The sequence below is a fragment of the Camelus ferus genome, chromosome 29, assembly GCF_009834535.1.
Source record: "Camelus ferus isolate YT-003-E chromosome 29, BCGSAC_Cfer_1.0, whole genome shotgun sequence".
NCBI classification, from domain to species: domain Eukaryota; kingdom Metazoa; phylum Chordata; class Mammalia; order Artiodactyla; family Camelidae; genus Camelus; species Camelus ferus.
Window position 1 is genome coordinate 13563618 of NC_045724.1, and position 26900 is coordinate 13590517.

At 38.4% G+C, this 26900-nt stretch overlaps 2 protein-coding genes across 4 annotated transcripts in view; one reads left to right on the plus strand and one right to left on the minus strand.

Annotated features, from left to right (window-relative positions):
* Positions 1 to 239, minus strand: part of XKR9 (XK related 9) — a 173683-nt gene extending 173444 nt beyond the window's left edge. The window contains exon 1 of one of the 2 annotated variants that reach the window (XM_032470280.1): positions 174 to 239. The gene's annotated coding sequence lies outside the window, so the exon portion shown is untranslated. The remainder of the gene's footprint in view (positions 1 to 173) is intronic. The other variant, XM_032470284.1, reaches the window with a different exon arrangement.
* On the plus strand, positions 1 to 26463 carry TRAM1 (translocation associated membrane protein 1). 2 transcript variants are annotated; one of them, XM_032470277.1, is made up of 11 exons: positions 1 to 322; positions 7628 to 7691; positions 9160 to 9281; positions 9399 to 9515; positions 10904 to 10962; positions 12612 to 12696; positions 18833 to 18903; positions 19010 to 19114; positions 19918 to 20061; positions 20405 to 20565; positions 24890 to 26463. In XM_032470277.1, exons 1-11 carry the CDS (start codon positions 200 to 202, stop codon positions 24961 to 24963), a joined length of 1125 nt encoding a protein of 374 aa, XP_032326168.1. In that variant the 5' UTR covers positions 1 to 199; the 3' UTR covers positions 24964 to 26463. The 2 variants fall into 2 exon arrangements, with proteins under 2 accessions (XP_032326168.1, XP_032326169.1); XM_032470278.1 differs by having other exon boundaries at positions 26 to 322; positions 9163 to 9281.
* The last annotated feature ends 437 nt before the right edge of the window (positions 26464 to 26900 follow it).

The following is a 26900-nucleotide window of genomic DNA, read 5'->3' on the forward strand; positions in this document are numbered from 1 at the left end:
TTTCTTTTTTTTTCTCCGGGCGGCCCCGGCGGCTGCGTACTGGCTGTGGGATGGGAAGTGAAGCCCCAGCGAGCGGCAGCGGCGGGGCTGTGAGGAGCAGCTAGTGGGAGGCGGCGGCGGCGGCGAAGGCGAGTTAGTGAGCAGCTGGGAAGAGCGGAGCCGGGGCGGAGTACCTGCAGGCACGGGCGGCGGCTTCACCATGGCGATTCGCAAGAAGAGCACCAAGAGCCCCCCGGTCCTGAGCCACGAATTCATCCTGCAGAATCACGCGGACATCGTCTCCTGTGTGGCGATGGTCTTCTTGCTGGGGCTCATGTTCGAGGTGAGACCGGCCCGCGCCCCAACCGCCCACCTCACCGCCTCCTCCTGGGCCCGGGCTGCCAGCTCAGCGGGTCGGCCCGGTACCGCGGGGAACCCGGGCCGGGGGGACGTGCCGGCCCCGGGGAGCGGGCCTACCTGGCCAGCGCCTGCTGGGGCTGCGGAGCCCCGCGGGCCTGGCCGCCGCTCGCCTCCCGCCGGCCGCGGCCGGGGCCGGGGCCAGCGCGTCGCCCCCTCGGCTGCCGCGCGCGCCTCCCCTGCCGCCGCCGCCGCCGCCGCCGCCGCCGCCGCCGCCGCCGCCGCCCCCCCCCACCTCCCGCCGGCCGCGCCGCGCCGCGCCTCACCGCGCAGTTCCTGGTTCCCGCGAAGGGTTACGTGGCAGCCGGCGAGGGGCCGGCGGGCGGCGGGGGCGGCCCCTGCGTGCCGAGCTGGCCGCGGGCGGTGGGCGGGCTGCGGAATGGCCGGCGCCGGCGGCCCGGCGCGTCCAGCTGGCCAGGCCGCGGGGCGGGAGAGCGCTTGGTGCCGGGTGCGGGGGCCCGATGGCACGGAGTCTGGCGTGAAACCGATGGAGCCGGGCGCCCGCTGCCCCCTGGAAGGGCGGTGGCCGCGGGGCAGCGAGTGATCGCCGCGGGATCTGCGCTCCGAAGCGCACCCGATTGTCTTAACTCCTGTCTCCCAAAAACTGGTATTGTTACCAGTGGCCGAACTTTTTGCTCTTACACTTGCTTTTTCCTTAAAGAAACAAAATCTGATACATAAATCCAGGTTCTGAACAGCAGTACCGTGAAGTCGAATAATTTCCTTTTCGTTTCTTGAAGTAGGAGAGGATGAAAATGTCAGGAGTGTGTAAATTCTCCTCCCACAGAACGAGTATTGTGATGACTTGGTTAACAGCTGTTGAATGTGGGTAATAAACTTTGCAAGGTGAACGTGTAACATCCCACGTCTTTCTTTCCCTCGCTCCCCAATACACACGCCCATTCCTAATTTTTCCGTTTTAAATTTTTCTCTGTAGCTCCTGTACCCCATCAAATATACTAATTATCTTACTTGATTATTGTCTGCCCTACTCCTGAGATGCAATGTCAGTGAGGGCAGAAAGTTTTGGGTTTTCTTAATCTATTTCCGGCGCCTAGACTAGTGCCTGGCATATAGGAGGTGCTTGCAAAATATTTGTTTAATGAGTGACGTTAAGAATTCTTGAGAAAATCTGGTGGAATGAGGCTGCCAGTGGCCAAAACAATGAATAATTTTCTAAAATAGAGCCTATGTGGGTTTTAAATGTTATTAAGTAATCTAATTTTTTTAACGTATTTTTGCTTCTCTTCAAACGGGCTTTTCTGAATCTAGATGTAGATGTTTTTAATTCTTAATAGTGTTCTCTTAGTACACTGCTAAGGAGGTAGTAGGCATCCTGAAAGGGAAGGTAGAAGGAAACTAACATATGTCACATACTTCGCTTTAGGCTGGGCCTGTGCTTCTTACTTACTGAACCACCCAAAGCCAAACCCCAGTTTTTCTGCGCTGTGTAAGGAAATACCACCACCTGTGCTGTTCTCACAGCCATTGTTGCAAAAATCAGATAATATGGTGTGATAGCATCTCATGGTTTATAAAGTACTATATGAATGTATGTGATACTAAAAATGCACTGCCTAACATTTGTACTCACCTTCCAAATTTTACATTTAGGTATACTTTCTGCTTTGATATAAGTAATACTCGTGTATATGCAATATTTTGGACAATTTTGTAAAACTTGTCATAACCTGTCTCCACATGGTAGGAATTCCTACCTTTAAAGATATAATTTAGGAGTAATATTCCCTGCAAGGTATTTTGTAGTGCTTTGTATGAAATGGAATATAAATCAGAAATGCTGACACTTAGAAATGTCATAACTTTGCTTCTATGTAAACTATTTCATGTTCTCTTACCACATTTCTAGGGAAGTTCACCACCTCCCTGTATCTTGCCCCACATGTCAATGATTTGTTAGCAAGGAGTGGATGTTTGTGTACATCTGTGTACCTTTATGTACATCTATAAAATTTATAATTTGAAATAGATACAACCAAGATCTGAACAGAAATTTTTAAAGTCAGTTCAAAAAAGAATGTTAAAGTAGTATACAGAAGGAAGTTTGTGCAGTTGTACTGCATTTTTCTCACCGTATATTGAAGTTTTAGGATTTGAAAGTGTGTTTTCAAAAGGTGGGAAAAATTTCACTAGCTTAGTTTTGCTGCTTGACCTTTAAGCTAATTGCTGCTGAATATCAATATTAATGTAACTATAGAATGCCAGTGTCTGTGCTAGAATAATAGAGAAGCTGATGTTTTTGCAGCAGAACTGTTAGGCCTTTTGTGTAAGTATATTGAGGAAATGTCAGAGTGTCTATGGTGGAATTGACAAAGCAGTAATAGATACTGCACTACTAGCCAAAATGAGTCAGTACAGACGCTGAAGCTAAAGGGACTTCACGGCTCTGCCGCTTGCGGACTGCGTGACCTTGGGCATGTCATTTGACTTCCCAGAACTTGTTTCCTTTTCTGTAAAATGGGGCTCATCAAATTACTCTGAGAATTAAACTAATATGTATAAGGCCTAGTTCAGAGTTTGGCTTACAGGAGGCGTGCCATAAATGGTGGCTCATTATTCCTTAGGTGTTTATCAAAGTTGGAAAATAGAAGACAGCATTTTTATGTGAGAGAAGGGTCCAACAGTTGGACACTAAAGAGATTATATATACTGATCAGGCGGATAAAGCAGTAGTTTGTTTTGAGGAAACGTAAGAGTTTAATTTCCAGGGGACTTCATGTTACCAAAAATTGCTGTGAAAGTTGAAATCATGTTTTTAGTAGAGTCAGTATCTGTCCACATAATGCAGATCAGGGTATGTAATTAATGGCTTCATATTCCGGTTAGGAAATTTTAACAGACAAAAGATAGAAGGATACTTGAGAAACATTCTGAAAGTGAGGATACAGAAGAGGAGTTAGGGGTTTCCACGAGGAGTATTTTCTTCTGGATCGGAGTTACTTTCCAGATACTCAGAAGTCCGGATTGTTTGTGCCATGCGAGATTTGGGGGACCTTTACAGTTAAACTATCACAGAACAGTCTTGAAGGCTTGTTTTATTTTTAAGCCTGACTTGTCTTAATGCCAACACATTTTCTTTTCTTTTCTTTTTTGTTTTGAGAACTTAATTTTATATAAGCTGATGGGGAAGTGGGATTTGCTATTTAGAAATTGCCTTTGTCTTTTGGGCACCCAATCAGTGTAGTAGTCACACCTTCCGCTAACAAGTACAAAACAGTTAACATCTCTGTATGACAAGAAAAGATACCAAGCCCCAACAGGTAACCACACAAGAAATTTTTGGTATTCCTGATATTGTATGTCAGGAATGCAGAATTAGATAATTTTTTAAAGTTTGTGATAACCTACTTAATGTGTATCTGAATAAGTCTCATTCTTTCTTACTAAGTGGAAAGCAGTGCTTTAAATGTCCAAAACGGTCAAAAGTTCAGTTATGTTTACTTTTGAGGGCATTATATATTTCTGTAGCATATATTATTCCAAGCTAATTTGTCTTACTATTGTTTAACTGTAATATTAGTTTAGCTAAAACAATGCTGGCTGGGGTATGAAGCTTAGGAGGCCTAGAAATTACTAAGAGCATGATTACTGGCTTAATTTTTCTATTAACTTTTGGGGGTATGTAGTTTATTTTTCCTTTTATTCTACTTAATGTCACATGCTAAACTAGCTGGAAGCCAAATTTTAATTTTATTTGGAAGCCTAGCATAAAAGGATAATCTAATTTTTGTTGCTTTGGGAATTTGATATTAAATTTATCTTTGAAGAATTACACTTGTCAATTGTAAAGGAAACTTAAAAAGGTTTTTTAGCAATGGTAGTGGTGAGTTCATGTTCTGAACTAGAAACAAGGATGTGGAGTGTGTGTATGTTTATGAAGCCTAAACAAAGATATTAAAAAATGAAATTTAGTAATCAGTCAACTTTATTAAAAATAGTCACATGAAAGCAGTGTTACCCTAGAAACTCATGTCATCATTCTCCTCTAATTCATACATGTGAATGACCCAAAGTGTGATACAGAAAAGCCTTACTGGCCTTTTTCAGTCAAGTGACCTTTCTGTATCTACCCCAGCAAAGTGACTGTAGTGGCCATGCCCTGGACTTTATCTCACAGGCCTGCCGTGCTTCCAGATCCTGAATTCCAGCAGGGCAGAGCTCAGCTACAACCTGCATGTTGTTCCTCTCCCTCCTGCTGCTGCTGCTGCTCGTTTGCCAGCTCCACCCGGTCCAGGCTTTTACGGTGCCTGGTCCCCTTTCCTTTTCTCCAGTATATTAGCCCCCTCGTTGCTTTGCTTTTCGTCCTGCAGACTTTAACTACTAGTCCAGACTCCCCAGGCCCTCAGCTGCCTTCCCTTCTTGGTCTTTCTCCCTGTTTGGCCTGCAGATATCCAACCATGGATCCAGCCTGCCATCTGTCTTTTCTGTGCCTCCCCATTTGTGGATCGTTAAGTGTTGTCAGAGAAAGTAGTGCATTCACGCTGATGGATAATATTACACAGCAAAGGTCCCTAACCTCAGACAACAGTAACACCCAGGCATCTTTTTACTTTTCCCTGGCCAGCTCCTTTCCCTAACTAGAGACATGTTCATCATTCAAGTCCCCAACTATGCTTAACAGTGGTACTCCATTTTTTATTTCCCACAGGGAAAGTAATAGTTCATCAGATGTGAATGTCTTCATTTCCTTGCCTTTTGAACTTATCTGTCTGATCATTTTTGCCTTCTGCCTGGTCTAAGATGAAAACTGCTCAAGATTAACTTTTAGCTCTAGCCTTATATTTCATTCCCTTGCAGATCTTTCCATCCCTTTATACCCTTATATGTTTCAATCCTCCCTGGCCCTGGCTCGTTTCCTGATTGCCCCCACACAAGTTCAGTCTCTCCCATCATAAAACAACATAAATCTGGACCTGGCGCCTGTCGCTGGGAACCATTTGTTCCTCTTGTATTCCACAGTCCACTGTGATGTGGCTTTTGCTCTCACTCCTTCATTGACATCACTCGAGCTGTGACCACTGATGACTTCTTAAATTGTCCGGTCTGCGGCAGCCTTTTCCCAACGTCGCTTTTGAAACTTTGACTTTATTAACCACACTTTTTTGAAATGTTTCCTCTTTGGCTCTGGGGGCATCGTGCTCTATTCTAAATCTGCCTCTCTTTGATTATTTCTTCTTTGGCCACTACCTTTTTCTCTGCTCTCTTCACAGTTCTGATGTTTTCCTACTCATCGGATCCTGTATGCGCTCTGTGGATGATTTATATACTTCTACAGCATCAACTCTGTGCTCTTGTAAATAGACTTCCAAATCTTTAACTCTGGTCTCCCTGCAGAGTTCCCGGTGTGGGCCTTACCTGCCTGTTGGTCTTTCCATCTGTATCTCTCACAGAAATCTGCGTTTATCTAAAACTCATTCTTCTCCTTCCCCTAAACCTGCTGTTTCTCCTGTATTCCACACCTTTACTAATAGTATTGCTTTTCATCTACTTGTTGAAGCATCAGTACATAATCTTTGATTCTTCGCTCTTGCTTACTAAGCCTTATTCTGCCTCAAAAGTTCCCCATCTGTCCAGCTGCCACTGCTTAGTTCAGGCCTCTTGTCTTTCACGTGGTCTCTCACAGAGCCCTTAGACTTGACTTGCATCCTTATTCCAAGTTATATTTTATCTAATGTTTATTCAGTGATACTGATCAGTTGCCTGATATGTGCCATGTGCCATGCTAGGCTCTCAGCATGTAGAGGTGAGCAGAGACAGGCATGGCCCCAGCTACTATGGAACCTACTTCCTAGTGAGTGAGACAGCAGTTATGAATGTAACCACACCAGGAGAGTGTGTTTTGTAAGAAAGGAACACAGATCCCTAAGGTAATCTAGCAAAGGAAATGACCTACCCTAAGAGGCAGGGAAGGCTTCCTTGAAAAGGTGAGGTTGAACTGAGATCTGAAGCAGAGAGGTTTCCCCACAGTGCTGTAGACGGAACTGCCCTGCGCTGTGGTGGGAGGAGGGAGTCCAAGAGGAGGGGCCAGACAGTGGAATGTGATGTGGGCCATGTTGACATTTTGTTCTTATCCTAGAAAGAATGGGAATCCAGTGAGGGACCTTCGGGGCAGGGGTGGAGGGAGGGTGAGTGTGGGAATGGCAGTGATTCTGGTTGCAGTGTGGAGTCCAGATCCAAGGGGACTTACCCCCGTCAGCCATCTTCCCAGAGAGCTCCTCACACTGGTCATGCTAGAGTAAAATGTAAACCACCTAACTCAGCAAGCTGGGCCCTGTCTAGCACTTGGTAACTTTGCTGGGTCTTTCTACCCCTTCCTGCTGCGTGCCCATGCCAGACCCCCTGTTTCCTTCTCCTCCACCTTTTGCCCTCCTGTTTCTCCTGCCTCTCCCCAGCCCCCTTTATGAGCCTCGGGGACTTGTATTTTCCAACAAGAGACAGCTCCTGCACCACATGCCCTGAGAAGCCCTTCCAGAGCCTGCCTTATTCCTCAGCCCAGGAAAGACAACAACAAAATGCAGTGTTTATCCTGCGTTCTCACTGGCACTGACTGCAGTCTGTAACAGCTTGTTTACCATCGTCCAGACCACACTTAAGTTTCTAGTCATCGGGATTATGTCACTCATTTTTGTTATCCTGTCTTATGTGGCACAGTGCCTGGTACCTGTAAATATCGAGTAAGTGTTCTATTTTTCTGTTCTGACCATTTTACTTTTACCAGTAATCAGATCATTTAAATATTTATTGACCATGTAACTATGCCAGGTGTGTGGGAAATTAACACAAACACTCCACAGATCCTGCCTTTGATCCATTTTTGTCATGATAATTGTGCTTCCTTTTCTTTCATTAATTTACATTTAAATTTTTTCTTGAATAGAATTTTGTGTTCTATATACAGATCTAGAGTAGAGAAACATTATTTATCAAAACACTGTTTACTGGAGCTACAGTATCTCTTGAAATCTTAAAGATAGGAGTGAATTACAGTCTCATCCAAACTGTAGAATGCTCTGGTGGATTATGTTAACTTCCACACTCACCTCCTTGATGATCAAGAAGTCCAGTCAAAAAAAATAAAGAAGTCCGGTCAAGTCTGTTGTGGTGCCACAGGGACTTAGATGTTTGGACAGAACTTGTAATGTTCCCCCACCCCCCAATTTGCTATTTGGGAGAAGGTCACAAATGAACTTGATCTTTTTTTTCTTTCTAGGTAACAGCAAAAGCTTCTATAATTTTTGTTACTCTTCAGTACAATGTTACCCTCCCTGCAACAGGTGGGTAGTTTTCTTTTGGAATTTTCTAATTCAGTAGAAAAATTCAGTTGGACAGACCTGGAAATTTCCATGAACACTAGGTTCTTCATTATTTTCACAGATCTCATTCATGATGAGACTGAACATTATTTTGATAATTTTGTAATACAATATCTGATGTTTTTGGTTGACTTCACCCCATATATTGTATGAAAATCAGTTTTTATGTGTCTGATGTTTACTGTATATTTTTGTAAGTGGGCTTGAAATTCCATCAATGAACCTTTTTTAGCCTTCTCTTCCCTGTGATCTTTTCATAAGAAAAATCCTAAGAATAGATATTTTATATTTGTTTAAAGTGTCATTGTTCAATCAAGGTTTCTAAGGGCACAGTGTTCAGGTTCAGTTTTTCTGACCTATAGGTTATGTTTTGGACCTGTAATAACAACTCTCTTAATAAGCCCATTTAATTTTCATTTTTTTGCTGTGCTCGACCATTCTACCTGTCTTTTTGATCAATGAGCTCTAGGAGTTATCTGGTAATAGCATCCAAACTATACTTTTAGGTTTTATTTCAAAAAGTTTTCCTAAATGACACTATGTAAAAATCAAGTTGTTATGGTAAGTTGATTGTAGTTGAAGACAGTAATAAAATTAACTAGCATGGGTGAGGGATGAGGTATTCAGGTAACAAAATATTAACATATTCAGGCAGTAAACTTGCCCCAAGTGTCTATTTAGAATGTAAGATAATTATACAACACTGAGTTGGGGTTTTGTTCAGTTATATCATTTTGTAAATATTTGATTTAGTAACTCAGGTATCAGATTACTCAAAACCACAAAGTTGTCTTGAAATTTGAGTATGCCAGAGAAGAATAAAGCTCTTTTATCAATTCACAAGCATTTGATTAAGATATATTCTGAAAAATGTTAGCAATTTTAAAGATTAAAAACAATTTTAAGTAGCAGTTGCTTCTATCTCTACTGCTTAGAGTTCAAAATGAAGTCAAGCAGAAGTTAAGTCAGCTTTTCCATCAGAATCGTAAATGTGGGGTCCAGTTTGAATGTAGAGCTAGTAGTAGGAAGTTTCCATGGTTCTTTGAAAAGACAAGCAGATGGGTTAAGTATAACTTGTATAACCTAATCCCTACCCCTGAGGTAATATCAATTTTACAGTCTTCCCAAGGATCTGAGCGTGGCCCCCTGTCCCTGTTTTTTGGTCTTTGACACTGTAACTAACATGTGTCCAGTCTTTGTAAGTAATTTCTGAAGCTTTAGATAATCTGACTTCTAGATAGTCTCCTCAATTTTCATCACTTCTAAGACTTAGGATGTCCAAAAACAAATTACCATGATGTTTCTGTAGAGTTTATTTATTAGGTTAGTCTTTTCTTGTTTGTTTCCATAACTGTTGTATTTAGTGCTGTTTTTATAATCTTATGTATATTTTTGTGTGTGTGTGTGTCCTGTCCTTTTTGGCCTTCAGAAGAACAAGCTACTGAATCAGCGTTCCTTTATTACTATGGTATCAAAGATTTGGCTACAGTTTTCTTCTACATGCTAGTGGCGATAATTATTCATGCCATAATTCAAGAGTATGTGTTGGATGTAAGTATACAATCTTGGAAGTCTATACTTTGCAAAATACTAGCTCTCTGTACTATGATAGTCATATATTAAATATATTTTATAATCTTAATTATTAACAATTGTTTTTATTTTTAGAAAATTAACAGGCGAATGCACTTCTCCAAAACGAAACACAGCAAGTTTAATGAATCTGGTCAGCTTAGTGCATTCTACCTATTTTCTTGTATTTGGGGCACATTCATTCTAATATCTGTAAGTATGTACTGTGGTTAAATTTTCATCTCCAAGTGTTTTATTATATACTCAGAACAGAAAATGATGTCCTATTTTTAATGCTTATATAAGCAAACCATGAACCTTAGAAAATCCTTCCTCTGGTACTGTTTTAATCTAAGATTAGGAATTCAGTTGAACTTGTATAAATCAAGTTTCATCAGTAAGCCTCTCTTTTAGTTAGTTTTTATACACCAAAGATTGCCTACTGTCTTTAATGTTTCAGAAAGCTTTACTCATTTTTAGCCAATCTGAATGTTTTCATATCTTGTAGTCATTTGCAGATATCTGTATTAGCAGAAAGACGTCAGTGACACTTTTACTAGGTTACATAAGTTGTACTGTTTCCAGTCATTTCCTTCTTTAAAAACAGTCCAGATATTTTCTGAGAAATTAAAATACTGATTGACTTTTCCAGTAAAGCTGTCTAAACCTTTTAAGTGTATCATTCTGACTACTGAGGGAAAAGATAGTGTCTACTTTAATATTAGTAATACCAATCCTTTAAGTTTAGATGAAGCCCAGAGTTTACATATTTTTGAGTTTATCAGGACACATAATTTTTTTTAATCACCTATTAGAGATGAATAAATAAGCAAAGTGAATTTTCCAGGGTACAACACTTAAGACTGGAGATAGACTAAAACTCAAACCTTTCAATCCAGTGCTTGTTCCATTTTAAACTGCTGCTTTAATAATACTTTATAGATGCATGTAAAGTTCAGCTAACATCTATATTATACATTAAAAAACTTCTGTATTGCTGTAAAAAAAATCTATCTTGTACATTTAAAAAAACATAAACGTGTTATGTTTCAGTGTGAACATATTAAGGATAAATTTTTCTTATATGCATATACAATAATTCTCACTAAATAGATGTGCTTATCTGAGAAAAAGATTTGGTTAGAAAGTGGACATAATCCTGTAAAACTTGGCAGCTCCTTGATCTTTTGTTTCCTGTTGGGTGCCGCCTCTCTTCTGAACCACTCCCCCTTCCCTGATTACCCACAACAAAATTCATCCCTCTAGTAGCTGAAGTACCTCAGTTAAGTACCATTCCTCTTTTTTTGGTGGTGGTATGTTTGTTTGCATACATGTATTTTTTCCTCTGCTGGATTGAAAGAATTTCAAAAGCCAGGAATTACGTCTTCTTTGACATCATGTCACTCATACTGATTTTCACTTCACTAAAGTCAGCAATTCAACTGAACTGAAAATAACTAAAACATCTAAAAAGTGTGACTTCAGTGGGCTCTTTGGAACTTGATGTGGAAAATTGTAAATGTGCAAGAAATACAAATGCTGTCTTATTTTCTAAGAAGTTTGCCTGCTTGTTAGGCTAATTTTTGTATCTTCTTTCTCAGGAAAACTACATCTCAGACCCAACTATCTTGTGGCGAGCTTATCCCCACAACCTGATGACGTAAGTTGTTTTTAGCAGGCTTTCCTCAGTTAAGGACCATGGTCATGTCACTTGTAAGCAGGACTTGTTCTGGTTATTCTATTTAGGACCTTAGGCAGTCACATCATAGGTATGTCTTTGGCAGTCCCATTACTGTAAGAAAAAAAATTCTTGTGTGCTTTTTTCACATGTATAGTCTTTTCAACACACCTGTTACCTTGAGAAAACTGATTTTAACCATAATTCTAGTTGAGTCCTCTGTCTTCCCTTTCTCTTCCCTCACCCTTTCTCCTCTTCACCGCTCTGTCTTCTACATTTTTCTGCTCCTTTCCTTTGCCCCAGTCTCTTCTTACTCTTTCTGTTTCTTATTCTCTTACATTATTAGCTTGAGGGCAGGGATAGCTTCTTTTTTATTTTCCCAGCTCCCCCCAGGCTTCTGTTCAGTGCTGTTAAGAAGCTCAGGGGTTGCAAAGACGGGCAGCTAAATGATTGCTTCTTCAAGCCCAGCTCCAGTACAGCTAGTCCATGTTGTCCTTGCTACTTTTCGCCTACATTGGCTTCTCCTTTCCCGAATGTGTCATTTTGGTGTATAATATTTTATCTATACATTGTCTTGGTGGTTCTGTAATTGTCTCCTTTATGTAAGTCTTCTGTCGTGCCCACGCTCACCAGGACTGTAGGGGCCTTGACAGCAAGGGAACTCTCCCTTTTCACGTGCTCTGTCGGGCCAGGCTGTAGGTGCGCGTCACCGAGACAGTGCGCAGTACACGCACCATGGTGTGCGAGCCGGACAAAGCCACGTGAGCAGGAATAACACGGCCGTGCACATCACCCACTCTGCTGGGCCACTCTAACTTGAACGTCATCTTAATTCAGTGAACTGTTGTAGAATAGGATACAGATACCACCTTTGTGTGGGATTGTGTCTTCCCCGTCTCCCCGCCCCCCCCCCGGGATTATTCAGATTGGCTTCATGTTTTCTATTTTAGACCTTGGAGGAGAGGGAGGGAGAGCAGAGAGAGCGGGGGGGGGGGGGGGGGGACAGAGGTGGGGCGATGTAGGGAGGAGACGGGATTCTAGACTGACGGGTGCGCCTCCTGGGCCAGCTCCTCTCTTGAATCCTGGGCTGCCTCCATTTATTCGGGGCTCTCAGTGTCTCAGCCGGGTAGTTACTCTAGTTCCCTAAGAAAAAAGCCAGGGGCTGTTTGAAATACGGATTATACAACCTGTGCACCCTCATGTTTCCTTCAGCCTTTCTGCCCTTCCCACGTCCCTTTTGATGAAGCCTTAGCGGTCTGAGACTCGACTCCTTCGAGGCGTGTTCCTTACGTTCTCTGCAGCTCACGCGGCACACTTGTCAGTGTTAATTCACTGGATGAGGGGGGCTCTGTTTCCTTGCAGCTCGCTCGCATGTTAGCAGGGTTCTGCGGATAACGTCTTCACTTGTGCTGTTTAATCCAGGGGAGCTGACTGATGATGGGAGACCCTGGGGCGCTGGGGGAAGTGGCGTTGGAGTGTGGTTGAAAGTGCACAGGGTATCTAAGGGGGCCTGAAATGATAACACAGAGGTAGCTACTTAGTATATCTTGACTTCCAGTATTTGTTTTTACTTTATTCTTTAAAAAATATTATGCTTTAAAAGGTATTTTTTACTTTCTTGTGTTGTGCAGATTTCAAATGAAGTTTTTCTACATAGCACAGCTGGCATACTGGTTTCATGCTTTTCCTGAGCTCTACTTCCAGAAAACCAAAAAAGTAAGTGGAGATTTTACAGTTTCAAAAATTGTCTTGTCATTTCTTTCCTTTTTTTTGAGAAATCTAAAATTGAACATTTCCTCCTGTCTCTAACCTCCCTCTCACTTCAGCTCTTCCCCCATCATTCTCTCACCACAGCTCTTTCCACAAAGACTGAGCATCCTTAAGTCTTTATTGGAGAAACCTTTAGTCATTTTAACTTAGAGGGGCATCTTACATTTAAAATGCTAATTGATCATTTTAAAATTGTATTAGCGGTAATTTAAATTAAAATTTAAACAAATTTTGAAATGTGATACTAGTTTTATGTTATTGATATTCTTATCATTTTCACAAGTGAGACCAAAAGGCTTAATTAAATTATTCTACAACTTATGATACTGTATATAAGTCCCGAAGAAAAATTCAGTATTGAGAAAAGTAACCCATAGTTAAATATTCACCAGTGAAGCTTTTCCTGAAATAGGTGGGGGAAATGTTTATTTGTTTTAGCAAGTGGGGAAATGTTGGTTTTGTTTGAACAGCCCGTGAGTGGCTGAGCACTGCGGTGTCTCCTTTGTGGTTTCGCCCTCGGTGCTTCTGAAGTCAGGCTTCCCTGGTGTCACAGAGTTGGACTTTACTTCCATTCCAACTCTTTCTCCTCTCCAGCCTGTACTGGCTCCCTACTGATTCAAACCACAACAGAGCTGCTCACCTGTGTGCTAAGTGTTCTCCCTTCTGTGCCCCTTTCCCTCTCCTTGTGCCTCATTCACATGGACATCCTCCAACGCATCAGTTCTCTTTTCTGGAATACCTTTTCCCTCTGATAAATTAATCAGGCGCTTTTATTCTCTTCGAGAGTGGAGGAGATTCTTTAAAAAACCCCCATATGTGAAATGATCTGTAGGTGGGGCTGTGGATAAGAGAATTTTAGTTATGAGTTAACCATGAAGTTGAGTGATGGTACATGGGGGTTCATTATACTCTCTGTTCTGTGTGTTTTACATTTTTCCACTTTTAAAACTTTTTTTTAATCCCCTTACTTTGAGAAGGTTTCCAAAATAGAAGTGTAACCACCCTTCCGGTGACTAGTTTATTCCTGCCTTCTCAAAAGCCACAAACGCTTATTTCTATATGTGCTGCAAATAGTTAATTTATGAGTATAGGTTCTTGATTACTACTGTTTCATGTCTGTATTTTTCTGTGTTCTATGTCACCATGAATGTTGTCTGCTACAATTAGAAAACACCACCAAATTCCATGTATAAAGTATGAAGTCCGTGTATAAAGTAAGATGTTTTCTGGTTGATTGTAAGAATTAGGATGAAGAGCCTTCAAACCTTTGACTTAGAACTGTCTTAAGATAAGATAAAATTCTTAGGCTCACAATTTCCAGTAACCTGTCCATATTCAGTAAGCACCTAATGTGAGCCATGGATGTCCTACAGCGGCTCTGTCCAAAATAGTAGCCGCTAGCTACGTTTAAATTAATTAAACACTTTCTTGGTCACACTAGCCCTATGGCAGGCGCTCATTCGCCACATGTGGTTTCACTGTCCGCCATTTTGGATCAGAGATAACGTGTCTCATTGCAGAACATTCTGTTGGACGGCACTGCTGAGACCATCACAGTTCCTTGATGTCTTAGTACCATGGCCCAAATGTTTAAAACTCTTCATGTACTTTTATACTCACAGGCATAATACAATATCTCTGGGTTTCATTATTAATTCATATGTCTGTATCTTGTTCATTGACCATGTAAGTAAAGAGGGACATTTCAAAAATAATTGTCCATTTTTGTTTTCAAAGCTCATTTCTTATCAATTCCTGCCAGATGGCATTTCTCCAGAAATGCAATCTAATTTTTATGGAATAATTTGCATAACTTAGAACTTAACTGAAACTATTTTTAACACCTACATATGACAGTTGAAAGTAACTGTTGCAAGTAATTAACATAATTTTAAAGTAACAGCTGCATATGTGTTAAACAGTTTCTTAAAATTTATAAAAATTATTTTTGGAAGAACTCTTTACTGGAAAAAACTGGTGCAGTGATTGTTTTGATCCGATCCTACAGAGAAATGAAGGAACACTTAGTAGCGGTTCAAGAGGTGTGTTAGTCACAAATTACTCAGTTTCTTATAAGAAGAATATTTTAATTACATGTAATACATATGCTTCAATATAAACAATCTCTATTTTTGCCCAGGAAAGGATTCAAAATGTAATTTCTTAGCCAACCTGAATATATGAAGTTTCAGGGAAGTGTGGATGAAATAGCCAAGTGTTTTCTTTCTGATATTCAGTTTATTTAGTTTAATTATCTCTACATATAATTGCGTATCATATAAATTGTATTAAAGTAGAAGAATGCTTTTTCCCCACTCCTACTGCAGGAGGGTTATATTCACACTTTTCATGTGCAGCTTTGTTGTTAATATCTGTCCTTCATCACTAAAGCTACTTTTTGAATCATCTCAGTCTTTCCAGAGTACATCATTGCTTTCTGTCTTGATTCCTCCACTAGACCTCAGTAGCCATTTAGAAATGACACTGATTGAGGTTTCCAGGCTCTGTGTCTTACCCAAACATGTATTTGTTGTTGTTGTTCAAAATAATCGGTATATTGACACAACATTGTAAAATGACTGTAACTCAATAAAAAAAAGTTTTAAAAAAACACTTTATAGAAAAAATAATAATAATCAGTATATAGTGTGAGAGTTTTGAAAAGATTTAAATATGAGATGGCTTCCTGTGTTTGGGCGTACATGTGATACTCAGTTTAAAGTTTGTTTTTTAGTACAGAGTAGTTAAGAAAAACACTTTCTTACAAAAAGAGAAATTAACTAAAGCATATGGCTGACCTTTTTAATAAAAAGTTGTTGGAATAAAAATGTCACCTGGTTATTTATAATTTTAGAATTTGATTTACTTGTACTCTGTTTCTTAGATTTTTCCATGAAAAATGAGACTATCAGAATTTTAAGTCATCACTGCATGACATCATCCTTATATAAACTATTTGACTGTTAGTGTTAAGGAGCTTGGCCACGCTTTTCTAGTAACTCATTTTCATTATATATTTTTTCTGTTCAAGTATTTTAAAAGTTTATTCATCTTTAAACAAACAAATAAGCAAAACCTCGGTTCTGGCTCCTGGTAGAATAAGTTTATTAACATAACAAAATCATGGCATGATGTGCAAAAATGTCATGAAAACCAAAATAGCTTTCAGCCACTTTTATACTCACCTAGTCTCTAGATTCTAGAACAGTGGTGAGCTGGCCTTGAGTGGCGCTGACTCCCTAACTGAGATCTGTAACCTGGCCTGTGAACTGGTCCCAGGAACAGCCTCTAAGAGCACTGGTGTTTCAGCCAGCCTCATCTACTGTCCCCGATCCCCACACCTCGTGGAGACATTTGAGCCTCAGAGACCGCGGTGCTGGGCAAGGTCTTTATTGTTGGCCTCAGACATGGAAGCAACCCCACCAGTGGAGCTAACCTCATGAGAGTTAGACAATGTCAGAGGAGTTTGGCCTAGAACAGGGCTGCTAAAGGCAACCATTTACTAAATGAAATCTAGATTACATTTCTCATTTTAAAAATCATGCTACATCACCCCCATTACCTTTGAATTGTTAGAATAACATGAAGTGCTGTTAACCTAGGGTGTATGTTCTCCAGTTCACCACACTCTCCACCACTCCCTGTGGTGGACTAATCTCTGTCACTCATTTTATGTTTACTTTTTCTCGGTTAGGTTTTGAGTGTGCAAACATTGCTTTAGAGACACTGGTCAGTTTGTATAAGGCTGAAGGGAACGTTACTTAGAAAAAGGTTTCTTGATTCTCTGTCCTTATGAAAGTTGAAGACAAAACTATGGCAGAGCTCTTGCTGGACATTGGATGGTTGTGGAGATGGATGCTGTGATACATTTTAGTCTCCATTATTGATTTAATTGGTTGACTACCAGAGGCAGGATAAGATGCAAGTTGAACCTGCATTGGGGAGGAAGCTCTGGGCTTTTCGTTACTAATGGGAAGCAAAACCTTGACTCAGTTAGGTTGAGATTTAAGGACAAAAAATAAAAGAAACGGAATGACTTTTCGAAATGTAGTCTGTAATTTATAATTTAGTGTTTTTAGATTTGTGAGAGAGGGAAAAAAGATAGGTAGCTTATGTTGTCTGCTAAATGACATATATTTAAAACTTATTTGTGTTTCTTTTTTTTTAAACTTTTTTTAATCCTCCTAAGTTACATTTCTGTAAAATAATTTTTCCAGCAGTTATTTCAGCAAATTAGTTTTTTATATTGACTTTCACAAGTTTTTATGTAATGAAATGAGTTTAGTGTTCACTCAGCAATTAAACTAAAAAGCTTCTATTATAAGTTTTGAGTACCACCCCCCCCCAGTATTATTTTCCCCTCTGAAATTTGGAACGTTGATTAGCACACCTGAAGGAATATGAGAGTATTTCCCATACATAGTCACTGACATGCCACCTTGCTGAAACTTAAAATGTTTTACTTATAATTACAGTGAAAATTGAAGTGTTTTGTTGTGTACGATCTAAAGTCATGTTGTATGATGTGAATGGTATATACACCACACTTTGGGAAACACGTATACCGTGTATGTATAGTGGCACCTCTATATCCATAGCATATCACATTGCTTTTATAACACTACTGAGCTGGCTTAAACGATAAAAGAATTAAGAGGCTTCCTTGTGGTTGAACTTCAGCATGTTATCTCAACACCTTTCTCCCTCTCTCCTTTATTAAGGAGAAATATTTCTTTGGAAGCTTGAAAATTATGTGGATCTTCACACAGTCTATTTTCAGAGATATTTCTCACCCCAGTTGGAAGAACCCCTGTAAACTTGGTACCATGCCTTGGGAGTCTTCCCCAAGAGTCCGAAGTACAGGACTCTAGTACTGTTCGACTGTCATGTGTTCCACCTTTCTAGCACTTGATCTTTGTACCATGCTTAGTAAAAAAAAAAAAATTTCAATTTCAGAACTATACTTGTAAACTCCGTTCTTTCTCAAGATTTGGTGAAATAACTCTCTACTGAGATGTAGGGGGCAAAATGGAAGACCAATAGAGGCGTGTGCTCAACTGTGCTATATGCCAGAGATGAGTCTAATGAGGTTCCAGACAAATAGGTTCCAGTCCGTTCAGTCTGCCGACATCAGCTGCCATTTAAATAATATTAATTAGAGCCATAATACATGGGATAACCAACCAGGCTCATAGAGCCTTATAATATATATATGCCAGGCATTGCCAAAACAGAGTAGAAATTAGAGGTACAGACATTTTATAAGTTGTTTATTGGGCCTAGCACTGTTAATATTTTGCAGACATTTTTGACTACAACCCAAGGTGAAAAACTAAATTTTACCTAATTGTGTGTATGAAATATGGAATAAAATTTTCATGAAACAATACAATGTGCACTCTAACATTTTTTATCCTATTTCATATTTTAGAAGATGTTAGGGTGACCCCCCCCAAAGTTGATTTCGTGATCCACTTGACTTACATCTTTGAAAACCACCTTCTAAGATAACCAGGTCACTGGGGACTATGGAAGAGAAAAAGAGAAGCAAAAGTAATCCTGGACCCTTAGCTTACAGGATTGTTAAGAAGAGAAAGAATATACACTTAGGTGGCATCCTAAGTGAGAAGATGAATTTTAACCTTCAGTCTTAATGATTTAATTGGCAATGAAAGGGGCTAAAAGTGTGAGCTAAAAAACCTGAATACGATTTAGGTGAGCAAAAGCATCTCCGCTGGCATAAACATAGCAATTTTCATATTAGAAGGTCGTGGTTATTAATATTGTATCATTTAATGTTTATTATAAAAAGAACTACAGACCTCAGTCCTACAAGGGATTTTGAGTTCATCTAATACCTGCAAACCCAGGTGTTATTCACGTTTTGCAGATGAGAAAGCAGAAGCCAGGAGAGGTTAAAAGAGCTGTGGCCAGCTAGGGTGCAGCATCTGGGGAGGGTGCAGGCCAGAGTAGCCAGCGGGCCTCCTGCTGCTGTGAGAGTACATTTTCACTGCCACCCAGCCCCTGCGGAGCAGGACTGTGCCATCGTGTTTTAATCTATTATGCAATTTTCCATTTGCAGGAAGATATTCCACGTCAGCTCGTCTACATTGGCCTTTACCTCTTCCACATTGCTGGAGCTTATCTTCTGAAGTGAGTTGGGATTTTTCCTGCATGGGAATATGGACTGGGCAGATAGTATGTTAGTCTGTCTTAATTGATAATTAATCTTTTCATTGTAAATGTGCTCTTTTAACAGCTTGAATCATCTAGGACTTGTTCTTTTGGTGCTGCACTACTTTGTTGAGTTCCTTTTCCACATTTCCCGCTTGTTTTATTTTAGTGATGAAAAGTATCAGAAAGGGTAAGTTGTTGAGCCATTCTGTTTTCTTGTGTAATTAAAGTCAGTGCCTGTGTTGCCAAGGACCTTGTTATTGCCAAAGTCCGTGACGTGGGAAGTCATAGTGGTTTATAAGCTGTTGGTAGCTTTAAATAAAATCACACTGTTTAGCAATTGAAGTTGGTATTTTGTTCTCTAAAATAGTCTTTCTTAACTAGAAAGATATTCTATTAGAACTTGTAATTTTGAGGGCTTTTGAGGTTTACTTTTCTGTTATAACTTTCCATCTTGTTTGTGCACAGTTTTCTTTTGGAGAAGGAATAGTAGGGAAGAATGGATTTTCAGAAGAAATTGAAATAGATCATACAGCCTTAAATATATTAAAATATTTTGATGAGAAGATTGAATTGAAAACAAAATTGAAGCAGTAGGACTTACAAAGAGTGTATAGCCTTAAAAAAAAAAAAAGAAGCAAAAATAGGACTCATGAGAATTGTGTGCATAGCTTTTGTTCTGTTTTATCCAGCATTTCCCAAAATTGTTCTGTATACCAGTAGTTCTGAAGATCATTAACCGGTGTTACACAAAAAAAGAGATCAGCTAAACAAAAAAAATCTTTCTTTACTGGACTTCCTAGAATCTTACATGTGCTGATATGTTATATATCGCCAAGAATGTGATATAATATGAAGCATTTCCCAAATGTTATATTTCAGAATCCTTTTTTCAGAACAATAAGAAATGCTGTTTTAATATACATGTACTGACTCCTAGAATCTTTTATCTTTGCAGTTTTATAATCTGACTTAATGACATTTTTCTCACAGATTTTCTCTGTGGGCAGTTCTGTTTGTTTTGGGAAGACTTCTGACTTTAATTCTTTCGGTACTCACTGTTGGCTTTGGCCTTGCAAGAGCAGAGAATCAGAAGCTGGATTTCAGTACTGGAAACTTCAATGTGTTGGCTGTTAGGTATGGTCAATTTAACTTTTTTCCCACTTTGCACTACTATGTAGTATGTATTAACAGTTTATGATATGAAAAAACAAAGGGATAAAGATGGGGGTTAGGAAAGATATTCATTTAATAATTAATTTCACACCTTTTGCAATTCCATGTCTAAATTGGGGAAGTACTAAAGCATTTATTTAACTTCTGCGATTAATTATTCATGGGATTATTTATTTAACATAATCTTGTCAACAGAGTGGGAGTTTAGCACTGAGTTAATACTGTAAAAGCAGGATAGACTACTTTATTCAGTGGCATTGTTTTGGTGCACTCTGATTTTCTGTTTATTTCTTCATATTCCCAGAATTGCTGTTCTGGCCTCCATTTGCATTACCCAGGCATTCATGATGTGGAAGTTCATTAATTTTCAGCTTCGGAGATGGAGAGAACATTCTACTTTTCAGGCACCAACTGTGAAGAAGAAACCAACAGTGACGAAAGGCAGGTCTTCTAGAAAAGGAACAGGTTTGTATTCAGTCAGCAGGGGAAAACCTGGAGTGGAAAACTTTTTTTAATATGGGATCCTATTTATAATCATGTCTTAATGAAGAAAATTTATTCTACTTTTTAGCAAAATTAGAAACAAAATCATCTTGCCCCATCCTGCAGTTGGTAGTTCCCTGGGGTCAGCTGTCGCCCTTAAAGGTTGTCCCCTGACATTTTCTCTCACAGGTTTTCCACAGCTTAATCACTCTGAGTCTCTGTAGACCGACGTGTGCGTGGGTAGGTTTAGTGGATAACTAACCTGGAAAGTGAGCTTTCAAGCACTGTCTTACTCATATTTAAAAAACAAAACCTCTTTTCAGCCCCTTCTCATCTACCATTTAGTCCCAAGTGGAACAGCTTTTTGTGATAACTTCTGATTGAATGGTCTTTCGTTTTTGAGTCTGCATCTGATGTCTTTTCTCCTTCTGGCTTTTGATCAAAAATGCATTGACAGTGCAGTAATTTTTTCAACCTTGTAATGTTAATAGTCAGAGCTGTAACACAAGGAGGGCCGTGTTAAAATGTCTGTCATTGGTTTGCTCCTTACAAGCCTTCATATCTGATGGTTTATGTCCTCCAGCCCTGTCCTTATTCAGGCTTGGGTCAGCAACTCCTGACCCTTTGCACTTCATAGAAATTTTAGTTCATCTTGGCCAATTTCCACACAGAAAAAGAGCTTCACTGGGGTATTAGATTGAAATTACATTGAATCTATAGATCAGTTGAGGAAGAACTGAGTATTTCAGCCCATGAAGATGATAAAGACCTCCCATTTACCTAGATTATCTTTTGTTTCTCTCAGTAACTATTTTTTAATAACTGCTTTTTTTGGAATAAAATTCACATACCATAAAGTTCACCCTTTAAAGTGTACATTTCAGTGGTGGTTAAGTATATTCACAAAGTTGTGCATCTAATTCCAGACCTTTTTCATCACCCCAGAAAGAAACTACATGCCCATTCACAATTATTTCCCATCCTTTCCTGTCCCCTGCCCCTGGCAGCCACTCATCTGTTTTCTGTCTCTATAGCTTGGCCTTTTCTGGACATTTCATATCAGTGGAGTTATATATTATGTGATTTTTTGCAGCTGTTTCTTTCACATAGCATGTTTTTAAGGTTCATATGTGTTGTAGCATGTACCAATACTTTATTCCTTTTTATGGCTGAATGATATACTGTGTTTTGGTTAGCCATAAGTTGATGAATGGGGGTATAGCTCATGGGTAGAGCACTTGACTGCATAAGTTGATGAACATTTGGGTTGTTTCCACTTTTTGGCTACTCTGAATGATGCTGTTAACATTCATGTACAAGTTTTTGTTTGAATACCTATTTTTTGCTCTTTTGGATATATAGCTAGAAGTGGAATTGCTGGGTCATACAATAACTGTATATTTAACATTCGGGGGAACTGCTAAACTGTTTCCAAAGTGGCTACACCATTTTACATTCATTGTTTTGCATGTTAATACCCAGTTGTCCCAGCACCATTTGCTGAAAGACTAATCTTTATTGAATTGTCTTGGGACTTTTGTTGAAAGTCAATAGATCATAAAAGTAAGAATTTATTTCTGGACTCTCCATTCTATTCTGTTCATGGATATTCTGTTCATGGATATGTCCATTCTTAACGCCCTTGTCTTGATTACTGTACCTTTGTAGTAAGTTTTGAAATCAGGAAATGTGAGTCTACCCGTTAGGTTTTTTTTTTTTCATGTTTTGATTATTCTGGATGCCTTGCACTTCCATATGAATTTTAGGATCAGTTTGTCAATTCCTGCAAAAAAGCCAGCTGGGCTCTAATATGGATTATCTTGAATCTGTAGATTGCCTTAGGGTTTGTTAACATAGAAATCTTTCTGTCTATTTGGGTCTTCTATGATCTCGTCAGTTAAATTTTATAGTTAACAGTGTAAAAATCTTGGACTTCTTTATTAAATTTATTCCTAAATATTTTATTCTTTTTAATGCTATTGTAAATAGAATTATCTTCTTTTTTAATTTTTATTGAGGTATAATTGGCATGCAGCATATTCATTTCAGGTGTACAGCACAAGTGATTGGATATTTACATATATTTGGGGGAGAAGTAATTAGGTTTATTTATTTATTTTTAATGGAAGTTCTGGGGGTTGAATCCAGGACCTTGTGCATACTAAACATTCACTCTACGAATTGAACTATACCCTCCCCCCTTAAAATTGTCTTAATTTCATTTTTGGATTATTCATTGCCAGTGTATAGAAATGCAGTTGATTTTTGCATATTGATCTTGTATCCTACAGCATTGCTGTACTTATTAGGGTTTATAATTTTTAATTTTGTTATTTCATAGTATTTTTGTGGATTCCTTTGCATTTTCAGTATACAAAATCATGTCATCTGCAAATAGAGATAGTTTTACTTTTTCCTTTCCAGTCTGGATGTCTTTCATTTTCTTGCCAAATTACCCTGGCTAGAACCTCCAGAACAATTTCTAATAGCAAGAGCAGAAAAAAAACATCCTCATCTTGTTCCTGATCTTAGCAGGAAAGCATCTACTCTTTCACCATTAAGTATGATGCTACCTGTGAGCTTTTCTTAAATGGGCTTTATCAGGTTGAGAAAATTCCCTTCTATTGCTAGTTTGTTTGTAATTTTTATCAAGAAAGAATGTCAGGTTTCTTCACTTGCTTTTTTCTGCATCTTTTGAGATGATTAAATAGTTTTTTGTCCTTTATTCTGTTGGTTTCATGGATTGTATTAATTGATGTTAAGCCAAAAATGCAGTCCTGGGATAAGCCTCACTTGATCATATATATAATCATCTTAGATGTTACTTGATTTGGCTTGCTGGCATTTTGTTGAGGATTTTTACATCTATATTCATGAAGGATATTGATACGTATTTTTGGGTGGTGCATTGATGTTCAAATGGAAGTCCAATCTTATATTCCTGGCATCAACCCAAGTTGATGATGATAATTTACCATTCTTGCAGGATTTTTTTTTTAATATTTTCTTAGAATTTTTGCATCTGTGTACATGTAAATGGTTGGGCTACGGTTAGCCTTTTTTTTTTTTTTTTTTTTTTGGAATATCCTTGTTAGGTTTTGATATCAGAGTTATGCTGGCTTTATAAAAAGTTTTGGGCAGTTTTGTCCTTTGTGTAGGATCTGCATTATTTCTTACAATGTTTGGAAGGACTCACCAGTAAAACTGTCTAGCCTGGACTCTTCTTTATGGGAAGTTTTTTGGTCTTTTAGGAGGGGGATTTTTAAAAACAGATTCACATTCTTTAATGGAGATAGGATTGTTCAGATTTTTCTATTTATTACAGTCTCTCTTTTGGTAAATTGTGTTTTTCAAGGAATTTATCCATTTTGTCTAAATTTGTAATGTGTATTGATGTAAAATTATTCATACTATCCTGTTACCTTAGTAATACCTGTAGAGCAGCAGTGATTTCCATTTTTCATTTCCTGTGTTAGTAATTTATGCCTTTCTCTCTTTTTTTTTTTTTTCCATCAGCCAAGAACCAACATTTGGCTTCTTTTGCGGATTTTCTGTTGTGTCATTTCTGTTTATTTCCCTTTCTTTAAGTTTAATTTGCTATTTTGTTGTTTGTGGTTTACCTTGTTGAGATGGATCATTGATTTTCATCCCTTCTCATGAATCACCTGCAATTAAGGGCAAACTTCCCTTTCAGCAATGCTTTACCTTCATTTTACAAGTTTTGATATGTTTTTTCATTATCGTTCAGTTCAAAATATTTTATAATTCCAGTTGTAACTTCTCCTTTGACCAATGGATTATGTATAAGTACATTGTTTAATTTACAGATACTTGGGCATTTTCTAGTTTTCTTTTTGCTACTGATTTCTAGCTTAATTCAACTCTGGTTAAAGAACATAGTCTGAATGATTTCAGTTCTTTGAAGTTTGTTGAGACTTTCATTATGGCTCACTCAGCACGTGTTCAGTTTTGGTAAATGTTCCATTTGGACTTGAAAAGGTTGTATATTCTGTGTCCATTGAGTATTACGCTCTATAGACAGGCGTCAGGTCAGTTTGTGTTGTTCAGTCTTTTGTATCTTTACTGACTCAGTGGAAGGAGTTTTGCTTTTTCAGTTACTGACAGAGGGATTGAACCCAGGACCTCATTCATGCTAAGCATGCGTTCTACCACTGAGTTTACACCCACCCCCCTGAGTATACATTGGGTTTTATATTTTCTTTTCTGAAGGTACCTTTATGTATAAAAATGTTATTACTTGCATTTATTTATCAAAGAAATTAACCTTGATTTTTTCTCTTTTCAGAAAATGGTGTAAATGGAACTGTAACTTCAAATGGAGCAGACTCTCCCCGTAAAAGAAAAGAGAAATCTTCATAATGAATTATAATCTAATTGATTAATGTCCCCAAAGAAATCTGCTTTTTACTGTATCTTTCAACCCTAGAGGTCTTTTTCTGTTCTTGAAAATACAGTTTGTGCTCTTTGATTCTTGCTATTGTACTGTTTCATGCATTTTTTTTAAGGCATTTGAGGGGAGGATGAATTACTAAAAATTATTTTAGCTTAGACGAAGCTACCTGCCTTCAGAATAGTTTAGGGACCACCACCATATTTCATTTTGTTTTTTATCTTAGAGCATTTTTCTAATGATTTGGAGAGAGAACTATTTACAAAAATTCTACATATCAGTAATACAATTTCTTGCTCTCACCAATTTTTTATATTAGCAAGATGGCCTGTTCCAGCAAGGTCATATTTTTTAAGTTATCATTCAGGGCAAAATGGAAATACTTAAAGTCAGATGTCAAACTTTAATATGTTTTCAGTGTTCTCTAATTTTTAGGAATTTTTGTACCCTTTACACCTGGGAAAAAAGATTTGTAAAGTCACCAAAATAATTGTGTACTTTATTTTATAGTGGTTGTTAATGTTACATCCCCATTTTTTTAGGGAAAAAAGCATACTTTGGTTATGACGTGTGGAGATTTATTACCATATGTATTGAATCAAAATATCTTATATTAACATAAAAGTATTTGTGAAGTAAAGTCTTTCTTGTGCATTTTCAACACTTGTAAACTGGAAATCAGAAAATTAAATATTTACTATAAAGAAGAAAATCTGAACATAGCCCTTTTTGATACTTTTATTAATAATGATTCTTTAATGGGGCTTGTCATAAGTTCAATACGCACAGCATCTTAGAAAAATAGTGTTTAACGTGAAAACCCCTTTAAAAAATAATGCCTACTTTATTTATATCTATAAGAAGGATGTTGGGTAAATATATTTGGAAAACATCTAATGCACTAACCTTAAACTGAAAATTCATGTGGATAAATAGTCTTAGAAAAGACAGTACTTTATGTTATAACTATAGCTTTGGTCCCATCTTTAATTGAGAAACATTTATCTGTATAAAACATATTTTTGGATAAATATATATATATATTTGTATCTCTACAGAAAGGCTCTAAAAAACATTTGAGTAAAGTATTTGGTTCCCTTTTCTATAATTATCCTTTAAAATCTTTGTAGCTCTATTTGGGTTTTTGTTGTCTTTACAGGACATACATCACTCCTTTTGATGTTCACATCTTGCTCCCCTCTTCCCACTTCTGTCACCAGCTAATGTTTGCGCCATTTTTAGTATAAAAGTTGCAGACCTACTAGGTCTGCAGTTTAATAAGTTGCCATGCTGCTAGAAAGTTGTGCTTTCTGTTTCCAGCTGTTTACCTACTTTCCTGGAAAAGTAGTAGGTCTCTGTAGCATCATGGAGTCTGAGTGGAACCAAATCTCTGCCATTAAAAACTGGCATTATATTGAACTATACGTTGAGAAGTCAATCAGAATAAAAATTTTTACTTTCACAAGCTATCCTGGATGTTTTCTTTGTTGTTAGCAAGTGTTCGTGCTGTTTTAGCATATAATCTCATTAAAATGTATACATGTTTAAACAGTATAATCTTGATAGACATTTAGAATAACCTTTCCCCAAAAGTGTGTTCTGCTGGAAAAGATGATTACTTTCATGTATTAATGAAGATAACTAGGGAGAAAAATGGTTCATAACCAAATAAATCCAGGGACTCTTAAGTTAAACTTAAATCTAGTTTTTTTTTTTACTACAAGACTGGTCATTCCTCGATATGCAGATGTGCTTCCTAATGCACCTAGAATGATGACAACAGAGATAATATGTAGTGTTTCCCAGCTCATTTGAGGAGCCTTCTTTTCTGTGAAATTACGTACAGCACTTGTGCTTTACAGCTTACACTATGGGTTTCAGCAGGGGGAGAAAGCCCTTGGTGTGT